Raw genomic sequence first — 25,634 nt, 5'->3', positions numbered from 1 at the left:
GAGAAATAAGTACATACATACACACTGCCTACACTGCCTAATCTAGCATCAAATTTGTATTGAGATCCAGGGAACCCTCAAACAACTACTTACAGCCTTTAGTAGAGTCTCTTTCTGCTTAACTCCATAAGATTCCAAAAGGGAGAAAGGAGGCTTTCTGGAGGATGAATTTACAGTATTATTTCTAAACCTTTTTTATCCTCCTCCTTAACCTGATCAAATGTATGCAGTATTGTTTTTTTAATCTGATTTTTAGTTTTTAAATTTGATTGAGTTCAAATAGGGTGAAATGTGAGCTATAGATGTAGCTAATGATACCCCTCTAAAAATATACATTTGTGAATAGGTATATCTGTTTTAGAATACTTCACATACCAGTGATCAAACCCACCAAAGCATATAACAACATTAGAGATCAATATTCTTTTCCTATACTGAGTACATGGATTGCTTTCAGTGTGGGGAAAGAGCTTCAGGGGTACAGTCAGCTGGCGAAGGCTCTAGAGAACTGCAGCCTCATCTACCTTCAGAGAAGGATACACTCTTTCTCTTGTTTACCTAAGAGCTGCTGATGCTAGTGTGGGTCAGGCCTTCAAACACACAAGTAAGTAATTAAGTTCAGTGTATTTCTCTAAGCAGAGTGAAAGCTCCCCCGGACGATCCTGGGAAGAATGTGGACTGCTTAAACTGTGTTGGGCTTAAGACATGCATAGTGTCATATATAATGTAGAGCTTAACTATCTAGCCATGGTCAATGTGGTTAAATGTAGAGTGTTTAACTGCCTTTGTGAGGTTAATTAGGCATAGTAAATTTTTTAAAGCCAAAACATAAGTCAATCAGTAAGTCAATGGTGAAAGGCTTGCCTAGTATGTGGAAGCCCCTGGATTGGATCCCCAGCACCACCAAACCAATCCAAATCTGAACAGAATATAATTCAGATAGAAATGAGTCTTCTGGGCTGGAGAGATGGCTCAGAAGTTAAGCACACAGCCTGCTTTTCCAGAGGTTTTGAGTTTAATTCCCAGCAACCACATGGTGGCTCATGACTATCTATAATGAGATCTGGCTCCCTCTTCTGGCCTGCAGGTATACATACAGATAGAACACTGTTTACATAAATAAGTAAATCTTTTTTTAAAAAACAAAACAAAACAAACAAACAAACAAAAAACTAGGTACCCAGTATTTCTAAATGATTTGCCTTTATGGGGAAAAAAAAGAAAGAATAATTCTTCTAATGAGTTCTATAAATTATACTAAGTTTTTCTTACCTGTAAAAGAGAAGTTGGTGGCTTCATTTTGTTTTTTACATTAGTGCGTTGGGCTTTTTCTTACTCATGGATGTCAAAAGAAATAAATTTACCATGAAAAAATGTTGTTCTGCCAGTGAAGATAAGTATCAGTGCTATTTCTTTCTTACCATAGAGACTGGTGTTGGCTTTTGGGACTGCCTATCCTGTCAACTAAGGTGCTAATGAGAAATAACGGACACGAAGATGGTTTTTGTTTGTCTTCGATAAACAGAATTTATTTATCATGCCATTAAATTGCAGAAGGTCCCACCTATCGCCTTATCTGCTGAGGAATGTAGCTAAGGAATGTAGCTAAGGAGTCACAGGCGGCTTCCAATGGCACTGTCCCTGACTCAGTTACACTCCACATGTACAGTTCTAAAAGCTTGAAGCACAGGAGAATTTTTGGCTCTTGTTTGTCCTTGATTTCCCCCATCTCCCAATGTTTTTCTTAGAAATGTTTTATTCTGTTACTGTTGAAACTATATGACAATAATGTTTCTGTATCATCTGTAACTATTTACTTTTTGTTTTTTATTTTATTTTTGAAGACATGGTCTCACATTAACACAGACTGACCTGGGAATCTGTGCAGTAGAATAGAAAGCCACAGTAGTTTGTGGGCCAAATCTGGATGACTGGGTATTGTGTTTTTGTTTGGCTGTGACAGCTTCTGCACAGTGACTGTCATTTGAGCATGGAAATGTGGTCTGTGGTGCTGAAATGTTTACTCTCCTTTGCTAAAATATCACCTAAGGTTACTGGAGTTTTGTTTTTAATATATAAAGAAATGCAGTATGTTTTGCCAGCTGTAGTTTGCCACTTCCTATGTCTAAATTTTCCTAAGAAAGATGAAGTGAATGTGATGTGAAAGGAAGAAAGCATCACTGTCCAATATCCAGAAGTTTCTCTCAAATCTTCATTTATAGGTGAAATTGATATCTAACCACTTCCTCTGTAGTCATTTATCTTTGTAGATCAAAAACATCGTCTTCTGAAAGTCTGAGGATAACAATCAGCTCTTTTTAAAAGAAGCATCCAAAAGACAGCTTGCGCAAGTTGATGGTTTTCTTGCTAATAAAATTGTGCTGGGTCTGACAGAAACTTGTTCTTCTGACCCTTAAATAGTTTTAAAAGCATGTGCCAAGAACTCACCATAGCAGCAGGCAACACACCCAAAACTCTGTGTGAGGTTTACAGAGCCACTGCCTCTGTGTCACTTTTTCCCTGAAAGCTGAGTTCATTTTCTTCTCTTTGCCAGTTAGCATGTCTCTGGTTTCTCCTTGCCATCCTTTAGATGGCTTCACCAAAACTACAGCCTCTAGAAGTAAACAGGAACCAGGCATAGTTTTCCATTTGCTTTCCTCTGCTTAGCAGTTTTAGAAACCAACTCTGTAAGGCTTCTGATCTTGTCCTATGAGGAAGCCCCCCACCCCCAGCATTAACCCCAAATCAACAAGTCATCTGTAGTTGCTAATGTTTCCACACGGCATTTTCATAAGTCATGCAAACTGCAAATAGCAGTGTGGGAAGGGAGGAGTTTTCAAGCCTGAGTCTTCTGCGTTGAGACTTGCCCACTGGCTGTCTCAAGTACACTCTCTTCCACTGAAGGTTTGCAGTCACCAAGCGAACTTCGCTGCGTGACATTCTGGACAAACCTCGGAGTATTAACAAGTGTCTGTTTCTGTTACTGCTGTTTCCTAAATGTATTAGTAGGTGTGCAATTTCACTGGATATTCCTTTTTTTTCAATTGTCTTTGTACCTATGATTGAAAACGGTAGTTGGTCTTTGACTTTTGAGGAGGTAAGTTGGTTTTCTTCGATCTGTGTATGTCTGTATTCGTGTCTGTCTCTGAAAAATGCGGTATCATCCTCCTAATAGTTACTAACCTAACTTCCCCAGCTTTGTAAGTCCTGTGCAAGAAGGGAGGGAGAGGCTGAGGAAAGTTGTATGTTTTTGTTCAGATGGTATCAGCTGTGAGAGATGGAGTGGGTTTCAGAAGTGTCATGTGCAGGTTATGTAATCTGTGCCTCCCGTAATCTTTTCTGAAAGCTAAGAGGGGCTATCTGCCTGATTTGTTTCCAGGCTCTGAGATGTTGGCACATCTGCCCTCGCTAATACCCACTGTGTGGGTATCTCCACTGGCTAAAGTCATCCAGCTGACTTCATAGTCTCTCCCTTAGGCAGAAGCTTGGTTTGAAATGAAGCAGGCCGATGAAACCCAACTCTGTCCCCCAGTGTAATGTGAAGGAAAACTTTTTTTTCCCCAAAGTGGTCAGTTCTGAAAATAGTTTTGGCTCCTCAGGAAAGACTGGAAAAGACACCTAAGCATGATAATGTGTTTTAATCCTTGGGCAAGTTCACCACAGGAGATCTCAGCCTCAGCAGCAGCAGAGTCTCACATTTGACTCTGACATGGCGCAAGGACACCTCATTACCCAGGATTGCCCGCTGGAGGATGATACTGCATTTTTGACCCCATAGCTTGCTTTCCCCCGTCTGTGAGTGCAGAACAGGCATCTGACACTTCCACTGCTTGCTTTGCAGACACCAAATTGGAGCTGCTTGCTAAAGCAAAAGCCAGTAGGCATGCCTCATGGCCAGACTGCTTGTTAGGGCCTCTCAGATCCTCACTTCTTCACAGAGTCCTCCTAGTTCTTACACTTTAGCTGTGTGTCTGTGATAAGGGTTCAAGTTTCATCAGTAATGAAAAGTTTCCTGTCAGAATTTGAGCTGTGCTCACTCAGTTTTCTTCTATAATACATAATCTGCCCGACCTGCGCCCTTAATCTAAAGTGAAGTTTTAAATACTTGTATGAGTAACTTTCCCATGGACATCATATAACCTGCAGGTTAACTCAGTTCTATACACAATAGCAGGAACCTGAAAAACTGGTAGCATTTTAATATAGTGTAAATAATGGTTGAGGAAGCATTTTGTAGCTTTGCATTCTGTGAGCGCAAACTAAATAGCAGCAGTAACCCAGGAATCAGGTGGCAGAGGAGCCTTATCAGCCTCTTGGAGGGATTTATCAAGAAATGAGAAAAATCTCTTCCCCACCCAAGCAGTCTGCCTTGTGAAATATGTGATGTTGAAATCATGCTGGCTTACTGTTGTTTCCTGGCAAGGAGGCCATTGATTGAAGAGGGTTCTGAAATGTGTTTTTTAAAAATCTAAGTTTTCTGCAAGCACATGAGTTGTTTCTTTAGAGAAGTAATAGATGTGTTACAAATACAAAATCTCCAGCCCCTGGTAGACACTGGGTTTTGTCAGCAAAGGTTCGAAGGTTCTGCCTCAGGAGGCGTTGTTTCTGTGTACTTCCCATGGAGCTCAGTGGGAGGTTTGAGCTGTGGGAGCTCAGGCTTTTAACAACTACAAGCTGCCCTACCAATCCAGGGAGCACTCCCCTACCAACCCAGGGAGCACTGTCTTTTGGGAACACCTGGGCAGAGAAGATGTTCTCAGGTGTAGTGTTGTGTGCTGGTCACTAGGAAGGCCCGGTGTGGTTTGTGTAGAAAAGGACCTTGTTTAGCAGTAGACTGAAATCTTTTTTTTCTTTCCTTCCTTCTTACTTACTTTCTTTCTTTTTTACTTCTATACATTTTAGTGTTTTATCCCTTATGTCATTGAAACTCTGAGTTGAAGGGGTTTAACAAAAGTTTTTAAAACTGTAATTGTCTTATATTCATTGTGGAAAACCTGAGACCATCTCATGGAGAGAAAGATAATGTCAAATCCAACACACTGCCTACAACTAATAATTGTTGATCATATTGTTATAAAAATGAGATTTTCTAGCTTTTATTAGAAAATTTTCTCTAATATGTATTAATATATGGAATTCTATCATGAATTTTTTAAAAGTTATGTGGGTAATTTGGAATTTTATGTTTATTAGTAGATCTGTTTTGCAAGAAGTTTTTTTATATCTCTGAACTGTCTCAGTCCATTTTCAGAGTGCAGGGCTCCCCTTTCTCCACTGACCTTTCTGCTTATGGTTCCTTGGGTTCCATGAAAGTCGCAGTCCTTGCTCTTAGGTCTGTTTTATAGACTTTCTTCAGAATGGAGATGACCATGGGTTATTAGAGATGTTTTTCTTTGTCTGTGAAACTAACACCAGGCTGTTCTGCAGCAGATAAAATTAATCCCCACCTCTTGTATGCACTGACACACCATCTTCCAGAACATATATTTGTCTTGTGTGTTTTTGCCAGTGCTTTGCCTGGGTTTACCACTCTTTTAAAAAACAGTCAGGAGTATAGATCTAAAATGAAATAGAGCTTGTTACACTGAAGCCCCTCCTGTCAGCCCTCTTTTGAGTCTCCTGAAATCAACAGTGGCAAAGAAAACGTATTTGCCCATGTGCAATGGAAAACACTAAACCGCTGCTCTGACAATAGGCACACATACTCGGTTCCCAATGGCAGTAAAGAGTGCTTTGCTTCATAAGAGTTAGCCACGTGATTCATTCATCATAACTTTTAATCTTTTCTTGAGAGTTCAGAGTGGGGGCAGGGACCAATATTGTATCTTACTCAGAATCTTTTAATCTGAAGTTTGAATAAAACAGAATAAATATTTAGAAAATACATTTCAGGGTTCATTGCTCTCAGGCACACAAAAACATATTTACAGAAGTAAATATGTCTTAAAGAATAAAATGATCAGCTGGTATCAGAATCACAAACTCACAGGTCTTCTTTCTTTTTTCTTTTTGAACCCTATATAATTTGATTTTAGGTTTAGTGTTTTTAAACAGCTTCAGTTAATTTGGCCCCTCATCTTGGAGAAACAATTTGAGAAAAAAAATTTACCAGCATCATCCCTGCTTTGTCTTGTAGACAGTTTCTCTAGAGGTCACACTGTGCATGTTTCAAACAAGAATTGTTCATGTCTGTGTTCTAAGTCTATGTGAAAACTTCCTGTAACTGGGAGCACATCTGGAAATTCTGCTCTTTGTGGCGCGTCTTACCTAACGAAGTTCTGTCTGGAGGGTCTAGGGGACGTTTGTTAAGCTTCACTGGTTAGAGAACTGCATCTGCACTGCTGGCTAAACTCACTGTTGTTTCCCAGACAGCAGCTGCTTCCCGTGCCACTGCGCCTGCCCTTCTACACCTCTGAGAGTTCACTTGTTGATGTCGCTTGTTTTCCTCCTGCCAGTTTCCACCCCTACCTGCGGGCACTAATGTGGACTTCTGGCTCTTGCTCTTTCTCTTCAGAGGGAGAACCGAAGATTACAGGAAGCCAGCATGAGGTTGGAACAAGAAAATGATGACCTTGCTCATGAACTAGTGACAAGCAAAATTGCTCTGCGGAATGACTTGGATCAGGTAAGTTTGTCCTTCACTGTGTAGAAATAATACTGCAACAGCTTCTGCGGGGCTGAGGGCCAAGGTGCTAGCTCTGTTCCCTTGTCTTGGTTTATGTGTTCTAATTTTTTTTTTTTTTGAGCTGAGGTCTCACTATGTAGTTCTGACTGTCCTGGAAATCACTATATAGATCAGGCTAGTGTGGACGTCCCAGAGGTGTACCCGCCTCTTCCTCCCAAATGCTGGAGTTGAAGGCATAACCTACTTCTCCTGTGCTTTCTCTGTTCTTGATACAGTGAGCTACTGGCTAGATGACTGAGTGGGTGGCAGGTGGGAGGGGACAGCTTGTGCTAATTACAGAGAGTGGAAAATGAAAGTCTTAGAGAAAGGTTTGGATTGGTTCCAAACAACTTGTGTGACATATTTCTTTAAATCCTTTGTCAGTGCTTTTCCTACACCAAGAGCTACCAGCATAACTACCTAAAATATTAGTTAGCAAGAACACACTAATGCCACATTGACATTTGGAGGCACCTTCCTGTTACAGTTGTAGTTCTCATCTGTGACATGTAGAACTGTATATAAAGACCATCGATTAAGAGTTAGACCCAGAATGTAGGTACACATCTTTAATCCTAGCAATCAAGAGGCTGAGGCAGGAAGATTGGGAGTTACCTTGAGCTACCTAAGAGTCTGTCCCATTAAACATAACAAGGAAGAAAACAGAAGGCACTGTTGAACAATGCTAAAGCCAGACTGCCCTGGTGCGAGTCTAACTGCTATATCCTGGGCAGTTCTTTATCAGTCTCTAGGTATAAAAATTATCTGCCTCCTGGGAATGATGTAGGAATTCAGAAAACCCTTCAGTTCTATGCTGGCTAGTTTTGTGTCAACTTGACACAAGCCAGAGTCATTTATGAAGAGGGGGCCTGAGTTAAGAAAATGCCCACCACAGATTGACTGTGGCCAAGCCTGTTTCTCATTTTCCTGATGGATGTGTGTGTGGGTACAGCTCGTTGTGGATGGTACCACCCCTGGCAGGTAGTCCAGAGATGTATAAGAAAGCAGGCTTAGCAAGTCAGGATATAGTAGTCCTAATAGCTCCTGACCTGACTTTTCTCAGTGATGGACGGCTACCTGAAGTAAACCCTTTCCTGACTTTTCTCAGTGATGGACGGTAAGCTGAAGTAAACCCTTTCCTCCCGAAGCTTCATTACAGCTTTAACAACCTAAGACAAGTAGTGTGTAGTCATTGCCTGGTAGCTGTCTCCAGGAAACCCTCTGTTTGTCTGGCTTCCCTGTTCCTCACAACAGTGCTGACAGTCTCTGGACTTCCTGTTTTCTTTTGCAAGTATTTTCAGAGATGGGTGCTAAGGTGGAAGCAGTCGTGTACGGTTTTACATTCCCACTGCTGTCTGCTTCCTAAAGTGAGAATGTTCATTATAGATAGGCCGAGGTCAGAAAACCGGAGATGAGTCTCAGAGAGTAAATCATTGTTGCCTGTGTGCTGACTGGATTTTTTATAAGATTTAAATACAAATTCATTGATATGTCATCTGTTTAAAATTGAAGGACGGCTTAAAATTTTCTCTGCCTCAACTTTTTCATTTCCCAATCTAAACAGCTAATTATGTGACTCAAAGTCTTTAATTTCTTTTTAATGTGTTTGTAAAATTGTGCCTGGTAATCGATGAGGTAAAAGGAGGGCGTTGAGTCCCCTGAAACTATAGTTAGGGACTTTTGTGAGCTGCCATGTAGGTTCTGGGAACGGACCGTGTATCCTCTGCAAAAGCAGTGTGTCCTCCTAATACAGATCTCTCTAGCCACGACTCAGAAGTCTTTAAATGGGAGAGAGGACCTAAATACTATGGAAAATACTACTACTACTACTACTACTAATAATAATAATACTAATAATAATACTAATGGGGCAAGACGGAGCTGCGGGGACCAGCATTAAGTCTGATTTTTTTTTCTGCCTAGAGCTAGAGATTGAACTCCAGAACTCAGGTGTGCTAGGCAATTACTTTACCACAGAACCACATCCCCAACCCCTAAATTGACTTTGAAAATAAAAACTAACAAACAAAAAACAAATCAAGCTGCTTGGAACAGAGGGAATTGAAGGTAGAAAAAGAAGCCCATTTAATTTAGTCCCTTTCAACTACAAATTCTATTCATCCTGGTCCAGTGGAAGTTGATAGAAGTCATAAAAGAAGCATGTGGCAAAGAGTGGAAGCTGAGGACGGTCCCCATTCATCAGTCAGGGCTAGTTCAGCCTGGTCTCAGGAAAGCAGGGCTACAGGGAAAGTCTGAAGTCCATACTCCCTTTCAAGGGTGCCTGTACCCCCGATTCTACCATTTTGATGTGATTTATTCCCTTTTAATTTTCTTAAGATGATTAACTGAGTGAAAAAAAGTTGAAGGTTTGTGCTCACCGGGGATATAGTGAGATTAGCTAAGAAGAAAATGAACATTATGTGATCATTTGTATTAAGCCTAAAGAATATTTAAGCAAATAAGTTTTTAGTAATTACTTTCTGTATGCTAAGTATGCAGTATGCATAAAGACTTATAAGTATTATCTTCTTTAATCTTATTGGTAATCCCATGAAGCAAATACTTCTTAATGTATACAGTAGTAGAGACATTCGCTTCAAACCTCTGAGATTTCGCCATGCCTGATCACTCAGTGTAAAAACGAAAGCCGTCCTACTTTGCCCTGGAGTCACTGTAGCAAGGGTAACCAGACATCACACAACATGAGTATCTGCTTCTGAAACAAAGATTGCCAGTTTAGTAATAACAAAGAAGTACAAGTCAGCTATGCCCTAACTAAACAAATGGCTAGTGAATACTCTCCCCTGTCCCTCAGTCGGCTAGAGCCTCTTTCTTGAGCTCCCTTTGGTATCTTCTCTCTCTCTGCCTGGCCATGAGCTTCTCTGTAGTTTGCCTATGTCTGTGCACTCCTACAGTGGCTGTTTTACTTTTTCAAAGAGATAGAACAGAGAACAGTCCTGAATTTAGTCCTCAGTACACGAACTAAACCTTCTGGACACCAGGTACCGCTGATTGCCTAAAGAAGGGACTTCTGTTTTATACACTGTCTGACTCTGAGGCTGTTCAATCAGATTATTCACCAGCTTCACTGATTTGGAAAGCTGTCCTTTTGCTGGCTCTTCTACAGCTTTTTGTGAGGTTGTCTCTTCCCCAATTCTCCAGTCTCTTTGTTGTTTTATGTTATCTTTTAAATGAATTTTGGTACAAAGTTAGTTCACTATTTTCCCCTCAAAAACAAACATCTTTTTAAAATTTTATTTTTATTTTATTTCTTGAGATAATGTTTCTCCATGGAATCCTGGCTGTCACTTTGTAGATCAAGCTGGCCTCAAACTCAGAGATCTGCCTGTCTCTGCCTCTCAGGTGCTAGGCTTAAGTGGGTGAGCTGCCATGCTCAGCTTTGTTGAAGTTTTAACTGCACACTCCTTCACTCTGGGCCACAGGTCTTCTTAAAGTGTTCTCACTCACTGGACTCACTGTGGTGGGGCTTCAAGCTTTGTCTTTGTGCCTGGAAACCTCATACATACCTTTAATCTTGTACAGTGGTTATTTCTGCTTGTCACAAATTCAACTTTTGAGGCAAGGATTATTTTAGAGCCCTCATTTCAGAAGTGAAACAACTGTCATACTCCAATGTGGAAAGTTCTTCTTCTTTTTTTTTTTATTTCAAAGCTTTATACAAGTTTTTGATAATTAATTTTTTAAATATGTTTATTTATATGAGTACACTGTAGCTATCTTCAGACACACCAGAAGAGGGCATCAGATCTTATTACAGATAGTTGTGAGCCACCACCATGTGGTTGCTGGGAATTGAACTCAGGACCTCTGGAAGAGCACCCAGTGCTCTTAATCGCTGAGCTATCTCTACAGCCCGGAAAGTTATTAAGTGCAGAGATTTTATTTAAAAATGAACATGAAAGTTTTTTTACTACAATGCTACTTAAAAGAAATAAAATATAAAAATGATATAATGTCCATCATTAGAGAAGAGTAATAGTTGTTGCAGGATATTTGATCACATTGTGAGCCCCAAGACTGTGAACTGGAAAACCCTGTTATGTTGAGGCTCAGCCCTAGCACACACCTTTTACCCAAGAGCTTACTGTAAACAAGAGCTAAATAAAGTCAGCTGTAGGTCAAGAGGCAGAGCAAGCAACCATTTGAGAGGGAGCGACCATAAGAGAACCCAGAAGAGAGAAAGGAGAGTCTCTGAGTTGAAGGGTATTTAAGGCAGCAGGGAGGAGGAGAAAGGGCTTTTTCCTTCTGGGACATCTGTGGAGTAGGAAGGTCAGCTGGTGCTTTCTCTGACTCTCTGAGCTAGCAGGTTTCCAGCCCAGCATCTAGCTGCTGATTCTTCATTAGTAAAATCAAATGACTAGGAGTTTTGTTTTTAAAACAACAGATACTTCTGTAAAATATGGTTTTGGAATTCTATTTTAGATAACAAGGTTAGAAAAACAATATGCATTCTATGGAATAAAGAACACATGACTTTATAAACGGGATATTACTTAAAAAGTCATCTTACCTGCAAGAGAATCCCTTTTGTGGATTAGTCTGAAATGATTGCTATTATGGTTTTTCCAGAAAGAAACTGATTATCAAGTATCTCTGTACTTAATGTGGATACTATATCTGTTCCTTTAGAAAGGATTCTAGGGGCAGGGGAGATGGCTATGCAAGCATAAGAACCTGAGTTCAAATCCCCAGTATACATTGCAAAAGCCAAGGATGATAGTGTGTGTGTGTGTGTGAACCCAGCACTGGGAGAAAGGCATTCATCCTAGCCAAATTGGTGAGCTCTGAGGAAGACTCATTCCTTAGTTAACCTTTGGCCTACACACATACACATACACACACACACACACACACACACACACACACAGCCCTTTATTTGTTTCCTTCCTGTTTGCTAGCTCCATGCCTCCCTCTGCCTTTAAAAAAAAATGATATCCTAGAACCTTTATTTCGTAGCTAATTATACAGAAGAAAGAATAAAAGCTGTTCTTTCATGCATACCTCCTAACTTCTGATTTCTCAGTTTCTGCCTCTACAGGAGGTTTTTCTTGTCACACAGCCTTTGGCTTGCTGGTCTTCAAGGAAGTGCATCAGCCTGGGAGTTAGACTGGCTTTGCCTGCTCCTCCTGTTTGCCTAGGACCCTTTACTTTCAGTATATCTGAATCCATTCCTTTACTGAAAACAGCAAGCATTAACAAACACTAAAGTGGCTGGTTGTGAGGCTGTATGTAAAGTAAGTGCCCAGGAGGTACTTACTCAGAATAAAGAATCCCTCACCCTTGTAGCTGTAGTGCAGGCATCCTGAAAGCCCTGGGCAGCAAAGGCACTCAGCTTTTCCCCTGGACAGAGGACTCTTCTCATGACTCATCCTTAGACTCCTTACTAGAGAAGGATCCACAGCAATCAGAAATTATCAAAGAAACATCTTCATTTCAGTGTTTCTGGGCCCTCCCCACCCTTCCCTGATCTCAAGGAACAAGAAAGAAAAGATAAAATTAATATTTTCCCATGGAGGGTATGTTTGAGTTCCTTCTGACTACAGGCCAGAAGCTACAGATCTAGAGAGGTCCGTTGTTTTGTTCTAAATCAAACAATTGGCTGAATGAGTTCTATCAGAAATCATTTGTGTGAGGTCCTCCTCCTCCCTGTTCACTCAAGCATTTGATCGGGTTACTGTTAGATCTGTGATTAAGCAGGTATTGTATCTTCTATTTCTGTCTTTTATTTATGTCACAGAAGCCAACTGTGATCTAAACTTCAAAGAGCAATAAGCATTATGACTGAAGACTTGATGTTCTGTCAGACTATCAGATTATGATGAAGGTTTTATGATTTGGGTTCAAAGGTACAATTTGAGTAAATCTGTTTAATATTATGCTTGTTGAGCATTGTAGACAATGCCCGTTTGAACAAAATATAGAATTGTTCGTTATACAAAAATCCAGAAACCTCTTTGTTTGTTTGTTTGGTTTGTTTTTTTCCAGACAGGGTTTCTCTGTGTAGTTCTGGCCTTCCTGGAACTCACTCTGTACACCAGACTGACCTTGAACTCTGCCTGCTTCCACACTACACCCCAGCCCCCAGTACTGGGCTTAAAGACATGCACCACTACTGCCCAGTTGCAGAAACCTATTTTTATAGAAGGAGTCAGGTCATTCAAGACCTGGTCCTATTTTGTTGGGAAGGAGAATGGCTTCTACTTCACTGTTGTACGTAGAGGAGATTCTTAGAATAAAATCTCCTAGAAGACTGGAACTCTTCACATGCAGAGTTCACAAGCTCTGTGTATGTTGGACACTTTATCAATGAATTATATAAGGCCACTTATCAGCCTCACAATGACTATTTAGTAGAAAACATGTACATAAAAATGATAGGGTCTTCAGCATAAATATTTAATGAAGAATAGGGCTTCTGTTAGTTATAGTTTCCATAATCAGAAAATGGCTGAATATGCTATAAGATTCAATCAAGAAGCTTTCCACTGAAGTCTGTATAGCAATAGCATTGTATTCATAAAATAGTATTCAACTTGACTAAAGGCTAAGTTATCTCTCTTGAAGAGATCAGATCTTTAGAACATTTATTTCAGAGTTTATATTGTTCATATTGAGATTGTTCTCTTTTAAATTGTAAAATTTGTTGCATTGTGACAACAAGAAGTTGTTGCTATCATTTTTTTTATTGGCAGAACTCAAAATTCTCAGGTAGAGCTGGATCCAGTGGGAGGCATATTTGATTAGTGTTTAAGAACTTGGGCATAGTTGGTTCTTCTGATACACTGTGCTATGACCATACATCAGGGACTTTGAAGAGGGTCTCTTGTTTGGTGAGTCACCTCAGTCATCTGAATAGCAGCTCTTAGGATTTAGTTTTAAGCTCCTGAGTTCTCTGAGATTCTCATAGTTCAAGACTACTTGACTAGCAGTTTTTGCAAATTGGATTTTGGGTTCCACCTCCAATTTTAGCATGCCCATCTGCTCTTCTGATCTTCCCCTAACGTTTAAAACCTTGTTTATATCTATTACTTGGGTTATGTTGCTTATTTGAGTGTGCATGTCTCACAGCATTCATGAGGAGTGAGGGGAGATCTGTGTGCCATGTGGGTTCCCAGACTGGAACCTGAGTTGTCAGGCGTGGTGGCCAGTGTCTTTACCTACTAAGCCACTCACTGCTGCCCTCCCATCTAAAACTGAATGCATCAGAATAAAATTTAGAGTCTATTCTCCTGCTTCCACCTGCTGAGTGCTGGGATTGCTGGCATGCTGCCCCAAGTCCTGTTTATGTGGTGATGGATTGAACTGAGGGCCTTGTAGATTCACGAACTGTTTAGTGAGCCCCACCACTGCTCCCATCCCTGCTGCCTTGAGTCTTTAAGATGCCTAAGGAACTTTTTCACTTTAAATACCTAGTAGTCCTGACTGCTCTAGAGACAGTTCTTGCCACTAGAACACAGGGTGGCAGGAGCTGGAAGGCAGTGAGAATGAGAAGCTGGGATGCAGTTCACTGCCAGTTCCCAGCAGACGGTGCTGGCCCAGCCATCTAGACATGTGGAAAAGATGGTAAAATACAAACAGAAGCTGCCTGGCTAACACACATGATTACTTGGATAGTGTTTGGCTAATTTCAGCTAAGGATGGTTTCTTCAAATAGCTGCCTCTCCTCTGCTTCAGGGTCTTCTCTGCTAAACCCAGCCTGTGGCCCTCTGCCACCTCCTATGCAAGCAGTCTGCTTCCCCAATGCCTTAGAAAGGTCCATCCATCCATCCATCCATCCATCCATCCATCCATCCATCCACTAACCACTTAAGAGATTACTCATGTCCCCAGGATGGCTGTGGTGCCAGGGACACAGTTAAAAGCAAAAGAAATATGATTTCTCATGGTGTTTAAAGCATGGTGGCAAGATATGTGAGTCCCTCACACAACTTACCACAGTGCATGGAATGTAATGGAGGGACAGAGAACAGAGGCCGCTTAGATGGGAGTGAGTGAGGCTGGCTTGTTCACTGGGGTGTGAATGTCTGACTGGAACCAGAGAGTTAATCTAGGACCTCAGAGTACTAAACAGGCAACGCTAGCTACCTTAAGTATACACAGGGGAATTTTAGTTAATTTTGGTTCTGTATCCAAGTAAACAAGAAGATATTCTCTTTGAGCTCCTTCCTGTATCTTCTAGAAGCACAGTATTGGCTGCTTGGATTTCTGGTATAAACTTCAGCTTTTCGTAGCTTCTCACATAGATTCTTTGTCTTAATTTCTTCTTACTCTGCTCACAGACCTATATGAGTGCTCTTGTGGGCCAGTGTACCCCAGCTGGTTTTCAAATTTTCCTGCCTATATATTATCCATGGTTCGGTCTGTCTGTCTCCTTGTCCTCTCTGGGCCCTTCCCATGTGCTTCTAACCTGAGGCTTCTGTTAGAGGACGGTTCTCCCTACTCAACAGGTCCATCTATTCAGAGTATGTGCTCTTAGGACATGTAAAAAAATGTGCCGGAAGTGTTTAGAAAGAACACAGACTTGAATATCATTCAAATCCAAATCCAAACCATGCCTGTTATGTTAGGTGTTTAACCGCAGATCTCTCCAAACCTCAGTGTTATTAGCTATAAGTGTATTGTTCTGTAAAGACCAGGACTAATGTGAACCAAATGACTGCATAAAATTGGCTGGAGAAAACAAGCCACCTTGGAGGTCAGCTGGAGGAGAATAAAATGCCCTGAAGTAATCATTTGTGAGACTGGAAAAAGCGAGCACATGGATTCCATCCTCTTTATGGCTGTCCTGTCTTCTTAACCGCAGGCAGAAGACAAAGCTGACGTGCTGAATAAGGAGCTCCTCTTTACAAAGCAGAGGTTGGTGGAGACTGAGGAAGAGAAGAGGAAGCAAGAGGAGGAGACTGCCCAGGTAAAGGCAGCCTTCTCTGTGTGTAATACACTTACAGGAAGTTGGTTGATATTGTGAGTGAATGAATGAATGAATGAATGTGAGAATTGATTCCCCTCCGGCCCCCCAAATCAAGGGGAATTTTAGGCAGTAATTCCCTCCGGCCCCCCAAATCAAGGGGAATGTTAGGCGGTAAATCTGGCTTTTGAACATCTTTTAGGAGTTTGCCTTCACTGAGATGTCTAGCAGGAAGGTTGAACTTTTTCTAGATGTAATGACTTTGAATTGTGATCCAAGAGCCTTAATGAGTCTGGAATTTTTCTGCCATATCTACAAGACCACGGTGTCTTTTGAAGTAGCTATGAATGCTGTGGAACTGGAGGCCAACAGGAGCTGTGGCCTCCCTCCATCGCTTCAGCTTCCTCAGTCACACTGCGGAGCTAGACATGACATCTCCTGCTTAGGACATAACTGACTTCCAGGAGAAGCCCTCTGAAGGGATGAGTGCGTTTCCTTCTGAGGAAAATTCAGAAATGCTAAATATAAACTGAATTTATTCTCAAGAATTCAAAGGCCTTCATCCAAACAGCCAGAGAAGTGTCAGTGAAGTTACACATGGAGGGAGAGGTGTGTCATTAGCACCTTCCAAGGTCATCTTTTTTGTTTTTTAAAAAAGATTGTTGTATCTTTGTGTATACATGTATGTGTTTGTAGGTGGATGTCATGTGTTTGTGTGTACCCACAGAGGCCAGAGGAGGGTGTTGGATGCCCTAGAGCTGGAGCTACAGTTGTGAGCCTCCTGACCTGAGTGCTAGGAACTAAACTCAAGTTCTCTACAAGAACATTATACTTTTAACCACTGAGCCATCTCTTCAATCCTAGTAATTCATCTTTTTATTCTGTGTCTATATTGAAAGACTAACCAGAGCTAGGTTGTTTGCTTACATTCCTGTGTGGCCAACAGCCTAGCAGAATCCTACCTAGTACCTGCACCTTTCATCACCTAACCTTCCTCTAACCTAGACTTCTGTAGCTTCTGGTAAAACAATAATGTGGCTGCAAATATATTTATAGTTTAGCACTTTACAGACGGAAACTGTAACTGCCGTTTCTTTTGTAACAGCCGTCAGGTTCTGTTACTTTGTAAAGGCCGGCCAGTTCTGCTGCTCCGGTCCAGGTCAGGGTCTAGCAAGAGAGAGAGTGGGGACGGAGGAAGGGGGAAAAAGGGGCGAGAGACGCAAAAGATACAAGACAGAGTCTGGTGGAGTCTCTTCAAGTCTCTTCTTTATTCTCCTCTCTTCTTCTATATTCTCCTCACTCCTTCAGTCTCCTGACACCTCCCACCTTCTACCTTCTACCTCTCACTACTTCCTACCTCCATCTACCTCCTACTTTCTACCTCCTACCTCCTCAATAGAAGGGAAATCCTGGGTATTTATACCCTTTACCATGTGACTTGCCCTCGTGGACAAGCTCAACTGAAGCCACTACATCACGTGCCTTGTAGCCATGGATACCAGGAGCACCTTGCAGCTGGGGGCACTAAACAGTGTAACAAGATGTTTATCAGAGTGTGCTCAGCTATTACAGGCTGTTGAAAACAAGTCTCTTGTCAGGGTATATGGCTCGAGATGGCTGTAAAGATGATAGCCACTTTCGGCTAAGAGTCGGCTCCCAACAGGAAACAAATACCCTGTGCTGTGTCACTCTTTTCCTTTTGTCTGGCTCCTTGAACCTCCAGTCCTGCTCAAGATCTCTTACCTTCCATTCCTTCCTGACTCTTGCAGTAGCAGCGGCCATGGGGACTATAGACAGGAAAACCAAAGCACAGCGTTAAGAGCAGCACTTAACACACAGTGTCACCCTAGTATTTTGTTGTAGACTTACAATAACACCAGCTTCTGAGCTAACACTCAGCAGTGCATTCATCAAGTACCTGGAAAACAAAAACACTTTTATTATGGGGCCCCTTGTATGTCTTCCACTTTATAGAGAAATGAAAGCCTTCTTCATCTCTATGAGTGGTAGGCTTTAAACTGAGAAGATCAAGAAGACTTGAATGTAGATATTTATGGAAATTGATTAACATTTTGATTGAAGGTCTAGAGACATGGCTCAGTAGCTAAGAGCACTTGCTGCTCTTACAGAGGACCAGAATTCCCAGCATCCAAGGGTGACTCAGAACCAGCTGTAACTCCAGGTCTAGGGAATCCAACACCCTCTTCTGACCTTTGCTGGCACACATGTGTACATACCCACATACATATACACAAAATTAAAAAAAATCATAAAAAATACCAAGTTTGACTGTTTTGATCTTCTTTTTTCTTTTCTTTCTTTCTTTCTTTCTTTCTTTCTTTCTTTTTTTTTTTTTAGCTAAAAGAAGTCTTCAGGAAACAGCTAGAAAAGGCAGAATATGAGATAAAGAAGACTACAGCCATCATAGCTGAGTATAAACAGGTAATGTGCCACTGGGGGCTTTTTTTTTTCTATAAAAGCAATTACTTTCACTTACAATATTTTGTTTGTCGTTTCCAGAGAAGATTTCTAGATTTATGGAGACCAGTGTCTTACTCTGTACTCTGGAGTAGGCACTAGTAGTTGGATTTGCTGGCTGATGACTCGAGATGCTAAGTTGACCAGCACAAACTGTTGGAGTTTTTTAGTGTTGCGCTGCTCCTGTGGGATAGGAAACAGTCCCATTGAGATTCTTGTCTAGTAGGTCACACTGGTAATATTTGCCTCTTTGCAAAGCTTAGAAACCATATTAAAGGGGCAGAGGCTAGGGGAGGGGAGTATGTTTTGACCAGCTCTTATGATCCCCCCAAAGCTGGTTATGTAGACTTGCCCACTAAACCAGTACTGGCCAAAAATTGTCTGTGGACTTTAGGATGCTTCTTTACCAGAGAGCTGTCTGTACCTGAAGACATTTCTTGCTCTGTCAGCAGGGTGGTCCTAGAAAGCCTTCATTCCAAGTCTTGCTGTATCTTTATGTCCTTCTTATTGGTAGCTGGACATGGCAAGGACCTCTCATCCTAAGAAGACTTTAAGTTCTAGGCTTTCAGAATTTACAGTGCTATGTGCTATTTTCTGATCAGAGGATTTCCTTGGGATATCAGTGTATATAGGATGTTGACATCTCATATGTGCATTTTTATAGTGTTTTTATGCATACAAGTGAAATGTTTCGTAAAAAATTGGTTACATGCAGAAAAATACAAAACAAGCCTCCCTTAATTATACTAACTAGAGATAAGGATTGTATTGTGTATACATCATATAAACAAATGCTATATAAGTAAATATTTAAAGGGAGTAAATTATGTAATTCCTATTATTTTTTAGGAGGATATTAGTCCATTCATACGTTAGGAACATCTTTTCAGAAAGCTATCTCAGGGCTGAGGCTGTAGATCCATGAAATAAATGCATAAATGTGACATACATAAATATACACATATTTATGTAAACATGTCTAGACATATGCACATACATATACACACATGTACATACATACACACATACATTGTGTGTGTGTGTGTGTGTGTGTAAATATCTCTCCTCTTCATGGAGTGTGTATTTGAAATGAGGTTTCAGAGCTGTCTTCCACTTGTTGTGATAGCTGTGTGTTTATTTAATGCTTTCTGGTGGTGAAGCTTGATTGATAGTTCACAGGAATCATAAAATGAAGTAGTCTACTTTTTCTCCTCTAGAAAGTATTTTTGTTTTTTTGTTTTTATTCTTTTGTTTTAAAGTGCCCGAATCCCTTAATTCTTTTGCCTCAGCTCTCCAGTGCTAGTATTATAAATGTTTGCTTTCATACCACCCTCTTGCTTCTCTTAGAGTGTGTGTGTGTGTGTGGGGGGGGGTAATTCCTGTACATAGACATAAGGAACTATTGCAGAATATCTGATTACACTGTGAACCAAAAATTGTGTTACTTATTGAAAAAAAAAACTGGTTTTAGTTGTGGTGTGGCTCAGTCCTTAGCACATACCTTTAATCCCAAACAGTGAAGGTAAAGTTAGTTTGTAGAAGGAAGTGCCCATGTTTAAAAATGATCTCTAATTGAGTAGCAGACAAAGTGAAGAATCAGAGAAAGATTTGACAGAATAGGATATGCCCAACACTCAGGAGAGAAAGGAAAGGGAGGCTCTGTAGGAGAGCAGCACAGAGAAAGGACAGGAGGAGGCAGGTTTACAGGGAGAGTTTCACAGAAACAGATTGAAGAGACACAGGGGAAGACAGGAGGAGCCAAAAGATTAGAAAAGATTGCTAAAGTTAGTTTGAGGCTAAGCAGAGCAATTCATTCGGAAAGGCAGAGTCAGGGGAGGCAGACAGAATCAGTTAGCTTGGAGAGGAGTTTGAGCCAGAACAGCTGAGTTGAACCAGCCAGCCAGAGTTCAGAAAGAACTAGGAAAGGGTGAGCTTATTTAACAGCAAATCTCAGAGGCTGAAAAATGTTCTAAACCTAGATTAGATTGCATGGGGGCTAGAAGGTGCCAGGACAGGCCCTAATTAACATACTGAAGCAGTAAGCTTCAGAGACAATTATTTCAGAAGAAAAAAAGATAATTTTTACAGGGAACCCACTGTACATGGGGAAGTATCCCTCTTCCTGTCAGTGTACGTGCTCCCAGAGCATGTGCCGGAAACCTTCTGTGAACCAGTTATGGTTTGACCTGCACTTAAAGGCTGGGCAAGACTTAGTGTGTGGACTTGGAGGAATGCCAGATGGAAGACGGTGTAAAGAGGAGTGGAATGGAAGTAGATTAGTGAACAGAAAAGCATTTCACTTGGTAAGAGATTCAAATACAGAAGTGAAATAAAAATCTACAGGGGCTCTGGGCTGAAGAGTTGGGGTTTGTATTTTGTTTGAAACAGGATTTTCTGAGCAGAAGTAGCTGCTTGTGGATATTTAGATGTAGTAAGGAATACAGAACCAGTGGGAGAGTTCCACAGACAGAAACACAGCTCAGACTAAAAATGAGAAGAAATAGATTCCAAAACCAAAATAGTAATAGTTAAAACAGAGGAGATACAGGGTTTGTTTTGGGTTGGTTAGTTGGTCTTGCTAGAAAGGGCAAAACTAATTCTGAGATTTTTGTGAGATAATTAGATGGAAATTAGCACTGGGAACATGAAGGCTGTGAGCCCTGTAACCTGTCCTTACATGCAAATACATTTTTATTGACACATTTTTGCTGCAGGTGGCCTCTGTATTCAAGTGCACAGCCATACTAGGCTTTGACCATGAGCTCTGAACTCAGGTCCCTGACACCTGCTCAGCAGTCCCTATTATGGACTGAACATCTCTCCAGCCCTTAATTTCTTTTATATGTTAACTAGAAGTTTTTTAATTTTTTTGGAGGAGCTATAGAGATGGCTCATCAGTTAGAAATACTTGATGCTCTTAACAAAAGACCTGGGTTCATTTGCCAGTGCCCACATGGTGGTTCACAGCCATCTGGAACTACAGATCCAACGCTTTTTTGTAAGTTCTGTGGACACCAGACACACACTGGCATACACACATACACTCAGGCAAATGTGTACATACATGAAATAAATAAATCTAGATGGGTTATACATGTTATGAGTCTAGTGTATACTTTGAAATTTGACATCTCTACATCTCTTAATTTTCATTCATGTTCCTATTTTGTTTCATATGTTTTAAGATTTATTTTCATTCATTTTTGTAAAAGAAGAGTCTTATTTCAGACAATAGATTTGAACATTCTATTTTTTAAACATTTTCACCCCAGAAAGCATTTCTTTTGGCTTGTTTTCAGTACCAACACCTTATTTCAGAATCAATCATGAAATAGATTTTTATTAAATATGTGCTTCCTACTGGCCAGGTGCTGTTCAGTTCTAGACTGCACCCTGCACACCTATTGTCTTCATTTGATTACTGTAGCATAGCACTGGTTAGTCATGAAGGAACTGAAGCATTTTATTCACTATGATACTTATGGAAACTGTTATTATTCAGAAGAGATATTCTATATAGCCCAGTGGGAATTGTTGCTAGTTTAGAATTCTCTTCACTGAATTCCTAGTATAATACTCTGTACAAAGTAGATTCTCAATAGAGATTTACTAGGTGGTTCCATAGGGAGGCTCTGAATTCGTTATTGCTAGCCACAGAAAGCTAGTGATAAGAGCCCATTTCTATGCTATATGTCTCTCCTGATTAAGTTATGCATCACACATGGAGCTTGCAGGCCTTCTGCTCATTTCAGAAATGACTATTTGCAGTGCTGCTCGTTTGCAAAACGTCTCCTAGGATCAGACGTGCCAGTGTGCTTTGTGAATTGATAAACAGTTAAGTCACCATTCATTCTGTTTCTTAGTAAAGAGACTCTCTTCTCTGTCTTTAGATATGTTCTCAGTTAAGTACCAGGCTGGAGAAACAGCAAGCAGCCAGCAAGGAGGAGCTAGAAGCAGTAAAGGTAAGAAGTCAGCTATCTCTGTGATATAATTTCTTCCAAAGCCATCTCAGAGACCTCTCGACACATTTTGTATAATACACTCAGACATTAGGAAGAATCTTAGTCCTCTTTCCTGCCTCAGGTATGTCTTTCCTGATATTTATGCTCCTATATAGAACACGAGACTTCAGAGGCAAGGTGGTGGGAAAGAAGGGACTATATGAGCCCTAAGGCTTGTGTCTTCTTGGGTGGTGGGAACCCACCCAAGACCCACCCAAGAAAGTTCACCAGCTCACATCTGTTGCCCAGTGGCTTCCATTTGGGTTCTGCAGGATTACCCTAAAAGTCTCTTGAACAGCAAGCACTACTGGAAAAACACTTGATTCAGCAAACAATTTTTAATAATAAAATATAACATAGTAAAATATGAGAGAAAACAAAAACTGTCACATTGGAGTTGGACAAGACAAGCAGAAGAAAAGGAGCCCAAGAGAAAGCATGACAATCAGAAACCCACTCATTCTCATAGTCATGAATCCCATAAAAACATTGAACTGGAAGCCAATTTTTAATGTTTTTCAAGGAATGGTATACCAGCTATTTTTATGCTGCCCCCTGGTGGGTAAAACTCATGTCATTTCTTTGCTTCACAAAAGGGATTACTTGTTTCTCAGAAATATGAGTAATGGGAGCAGTGACTCTGATCATAACAAGCTGTATGGTACTCTCAAAGAACTAATGAAAATAACTGTATACCAAAGGGATTTGTAGTCTCAATAATATCAATATACAATATATTCTTTTTTTAAAATTTATTTTTATATACAAATTTAAAATGTAGGAGTGTTCTGTCTGCATGTATACCTACATGCCAGAAGAGGGCATCAAATCTCTTCATAGATGGCCATAAGCCACAATGTGGTTGCTGGGAATTTAACTCAGGACCTCTGGAAAAGCAGCCAATATTCTTAACTGCGGAGCCATCTCACCAGCCCACGATAAATTCTTACAAATACCAATATAGTGTTAGTTTACCAGACATCTTTCTAGTTGAATATATTCAGGTTTCATAAATGTGTCCTAGTCAGATTAGCATTTAATGGTAACTTCTCTAATCTTAAATTTTTCTTCAAAAGAGAACAGTGCTTGTGTCATAATTTTAGAGAGTAAATAAGATAATATACATAAAGTACTTAGATTAATTCAGGAGATTATATAACAGGAACCAGTCCTTATATTTTAAGTGAGTTTTTCTCACTTCATGTTACAAAACATTAATTGAGGTTATTAGAAAAGGTCTGTGGTCTTTTTTCCTAAATCTACCAAAATTTTAGGGTACCTTTTTCCCTGTTTGGTATACCTTTTCATTTCTTTTTCTACTTAGCATTTTCTATTCTTCATATGTTCTAGGTCCACTTATACATTTGAGCAATATGAGACTAAATATGTCTTGAACTAAAATCTTTGTGGAAATGAAACCCAAACAAGAATTTCTATTGAACACACAGAAATGGTTTTACTGAAAAACTGTCAGGCTGGAGAGATGGCTCAGCTGTTCAAAGCTAGGCTCACAACCAAAAATATAAGAGAAACTGTTATTGTATACATCAGTGAACTGTAATTTTGATATAAAAGTACAAAGGAAAAAGGCTTGTGATTTTCCTGTAAGGCAAGTTACACACAGTCATACCAAACATCATTTAGGAAATAGAGGACGGTTCTGCAGTAGATCATACTGACAGAAGTGTAGAAAAAACAAAACCTAAGAGCTACAGGCCTGAGAGTTTTAGGGACTACTGCAGGATGCATAGAATTCAGTGATAAAGATTTAAAAGAATATTCTAGAAAAGCAGTGTGAGTGAGGACAGAGAGTCAACATGTTAGTTATTCATTAGAGGAGACAGATGTGATCAGAATAAGTGCTATCTAGTAATGGAGAAAAACAAGAAGGTAAGATTAGCTATGGAGGGGCTAGAGAGACATGACAGCTCAGTGGTTAAAAGACTGGTTGCTCTTCCAAGGGACCTCGGTTCAATTCCTTGTACCCACATGGCAGCTCACACCTGTCTGTAACTCCATTTTCAGAGGATCTGACACCTTCCCACAGACGTACATGCAGGAAAAACACCAATGCACAAAAATAAAAGGATTTAAAAAAATTAGCTAATGAAAAGTGATGGCATCCTAAAAGAGAAAGGTGAACTTGCACAAGGAAAAGTGACTAGTTTTTATTAGCACCTGTTGTATGCACTAATCTGTGCCGTCCTAAGGCTTTATGTGCCTCCGTCCTTGTAACCCTACAACTGCCCTAGGAAACAGACAGGATTGCATCTTCCAGCAATTAAAAGGAGGCCCCAGATGGATGGCTCATTGTTTGATTTATAATCCTGGTAAGCAGCAGAAATGGGATTTGAGCCCAGAGTCAGACCCTAATCCATATTCTTGGTCATTAGCCTCCCATGCTGCTTCTGTATCATGTATGGTATGATGTGCCAGATTTGTTCTTTAGTGTCTATAATGCTGTGATGTCTCCAGTTCGTCCACTACACTGTAATCACAACAAACATGCCCATATATAAATTTTACCATAGTACCCTGTGTGTGTTTTACTTCTAAGTACATATAATCAACCCAAAAGAATACTGGCTTAAACACAAAAGGGATCATATTTTAGAGAAGTAGATTCTTGGACATTATTGAACTATGCCATTATCCTAGCAATAACACCATTATCTTGAAAAGGTGCTCTTCTTGTTCACTCTACCCCAAGGGCTTCCATCTTCAAGGGCACATAAGAAATAATTGTTAACTGAAGCTTATTCCATCATTCCTACATTCCAAGGCAGAACTTTTGACCAGTGGAGACGCAAGGCTTTAACAGCCTTGTTCTACAAAAATAGGCTCTTTCTAACTGGCCCTGAGAAGTCTTCTGAAACACATTTCTGCTTATATATCAGAACTTGATTCAAGGTTATACTTAACTACAAAGGAGTCTGAGAAATAATACCACTGATCTGGACATGCTGCCAGCTCAAATAAAATCAGGGTTCTATTACTATGAAAGAAGAGGTGGATTTTGGGTGGATGCTGGGTGGGAATTACCATCATCTGCCACACATTACCTTATCTACCAGATTGCAGCTCCAGTGTAGATCTTCAGCATTTAGCATGGGGCTGGTGGAATGAACCCATCGTGGTATATAAGGACTTACACCCGGCCACTGAGAACTCTGATTTCTTACTTCTAGCTGCCATGTCACTTACACTTTGAGAATCCTTGATTCTGTGAAGGTGTGCCTTCTTGTGACATCCGTCTATTCTTTCATTTTGTTCAACTTAAAATTGTTTATCTAAGAGTCAATACCCTCATTTAATATCAAGTCACCCTCTCCCCATCTTGAGACAGATGAAAGAGGTTGGAGAGGCTGCTTTCTTATTTGGTAATTTTGCAACATTTACAATGCAATAAAAAGTCAGTATGTGCCGGGCCGGGCGGTGGTGGCGCACGCCTTTAATCCTAGCACTTGGGAGGCAGAGGCAGGCGGATTTCTGAGTTTGAGAGTTTGAGGCTAGCCTGGTCTACAGAGTGAGTTCCAGGACAGCCAGGGCTACACAGAGAAACCCT

General features: G+C 40.5%; 1 protein-coding gene across 7 annotated transcripts in view; it reads left to right on the top strand.

Annotated features, from left to right (window-relative positions):
* The window catches only part of Rabgap1l (RAB GTPase activating protein 1 like), a 567,726-nt gene that overhangs the window by 533,616 nt on the left and 8,476 nt on the right, over nucleotides 1–25,634 (top strand). For 6 of the 7 annotated variants that reach the window (XM_028758413.1, XM_028758415.1, XM_028758421.1 and 3 more), the window contains 4 exons: nucleotides 6,515–6,625; nucleotides 15,489–15,593; nucleotides 17,949–18,032; nucleotides 21,959–22,030. In XM_028758413.1, the coding sequence (XP_028614246.1) occupies nucleotides 6,515–6,625; nucleotides 15,489–15,593; nucleotides 17,949–18,032; nucleotides 21,959–22,030 (372 nt within the window). Of the gene's footprint in view, nucleotides 1–3,043; nucleotides 3,098–6,514; nucleotides 6,626–15,488; nucleotides 15,594–17,948; nucleotides 18,033–21,958; nucleotides 22,031–25,634 lie in introns of those variants that run through there. The other variant, XM_028758471.1, reaches the window with a different exon arrangement.

The sequence above is a fragment of the Grammomys surdaster genome, unplaced genomic scaffold, assembly GCF_004785775.1.
Source record: "Grammomys surdaster isolate TR1022 unplaced genomic scaffold, NIH_TR_1.0 130, whole genome shotgun sequence".
Lineage (NCBI taxonomy): Eukaryota > Metazoa > Chordata > Mammalia > Rodentia > Muridae > Grammomys > Grammomys surdaster.
This window is presented reverse-complemented; position numbering and strand designations above follow the sequence as displayed.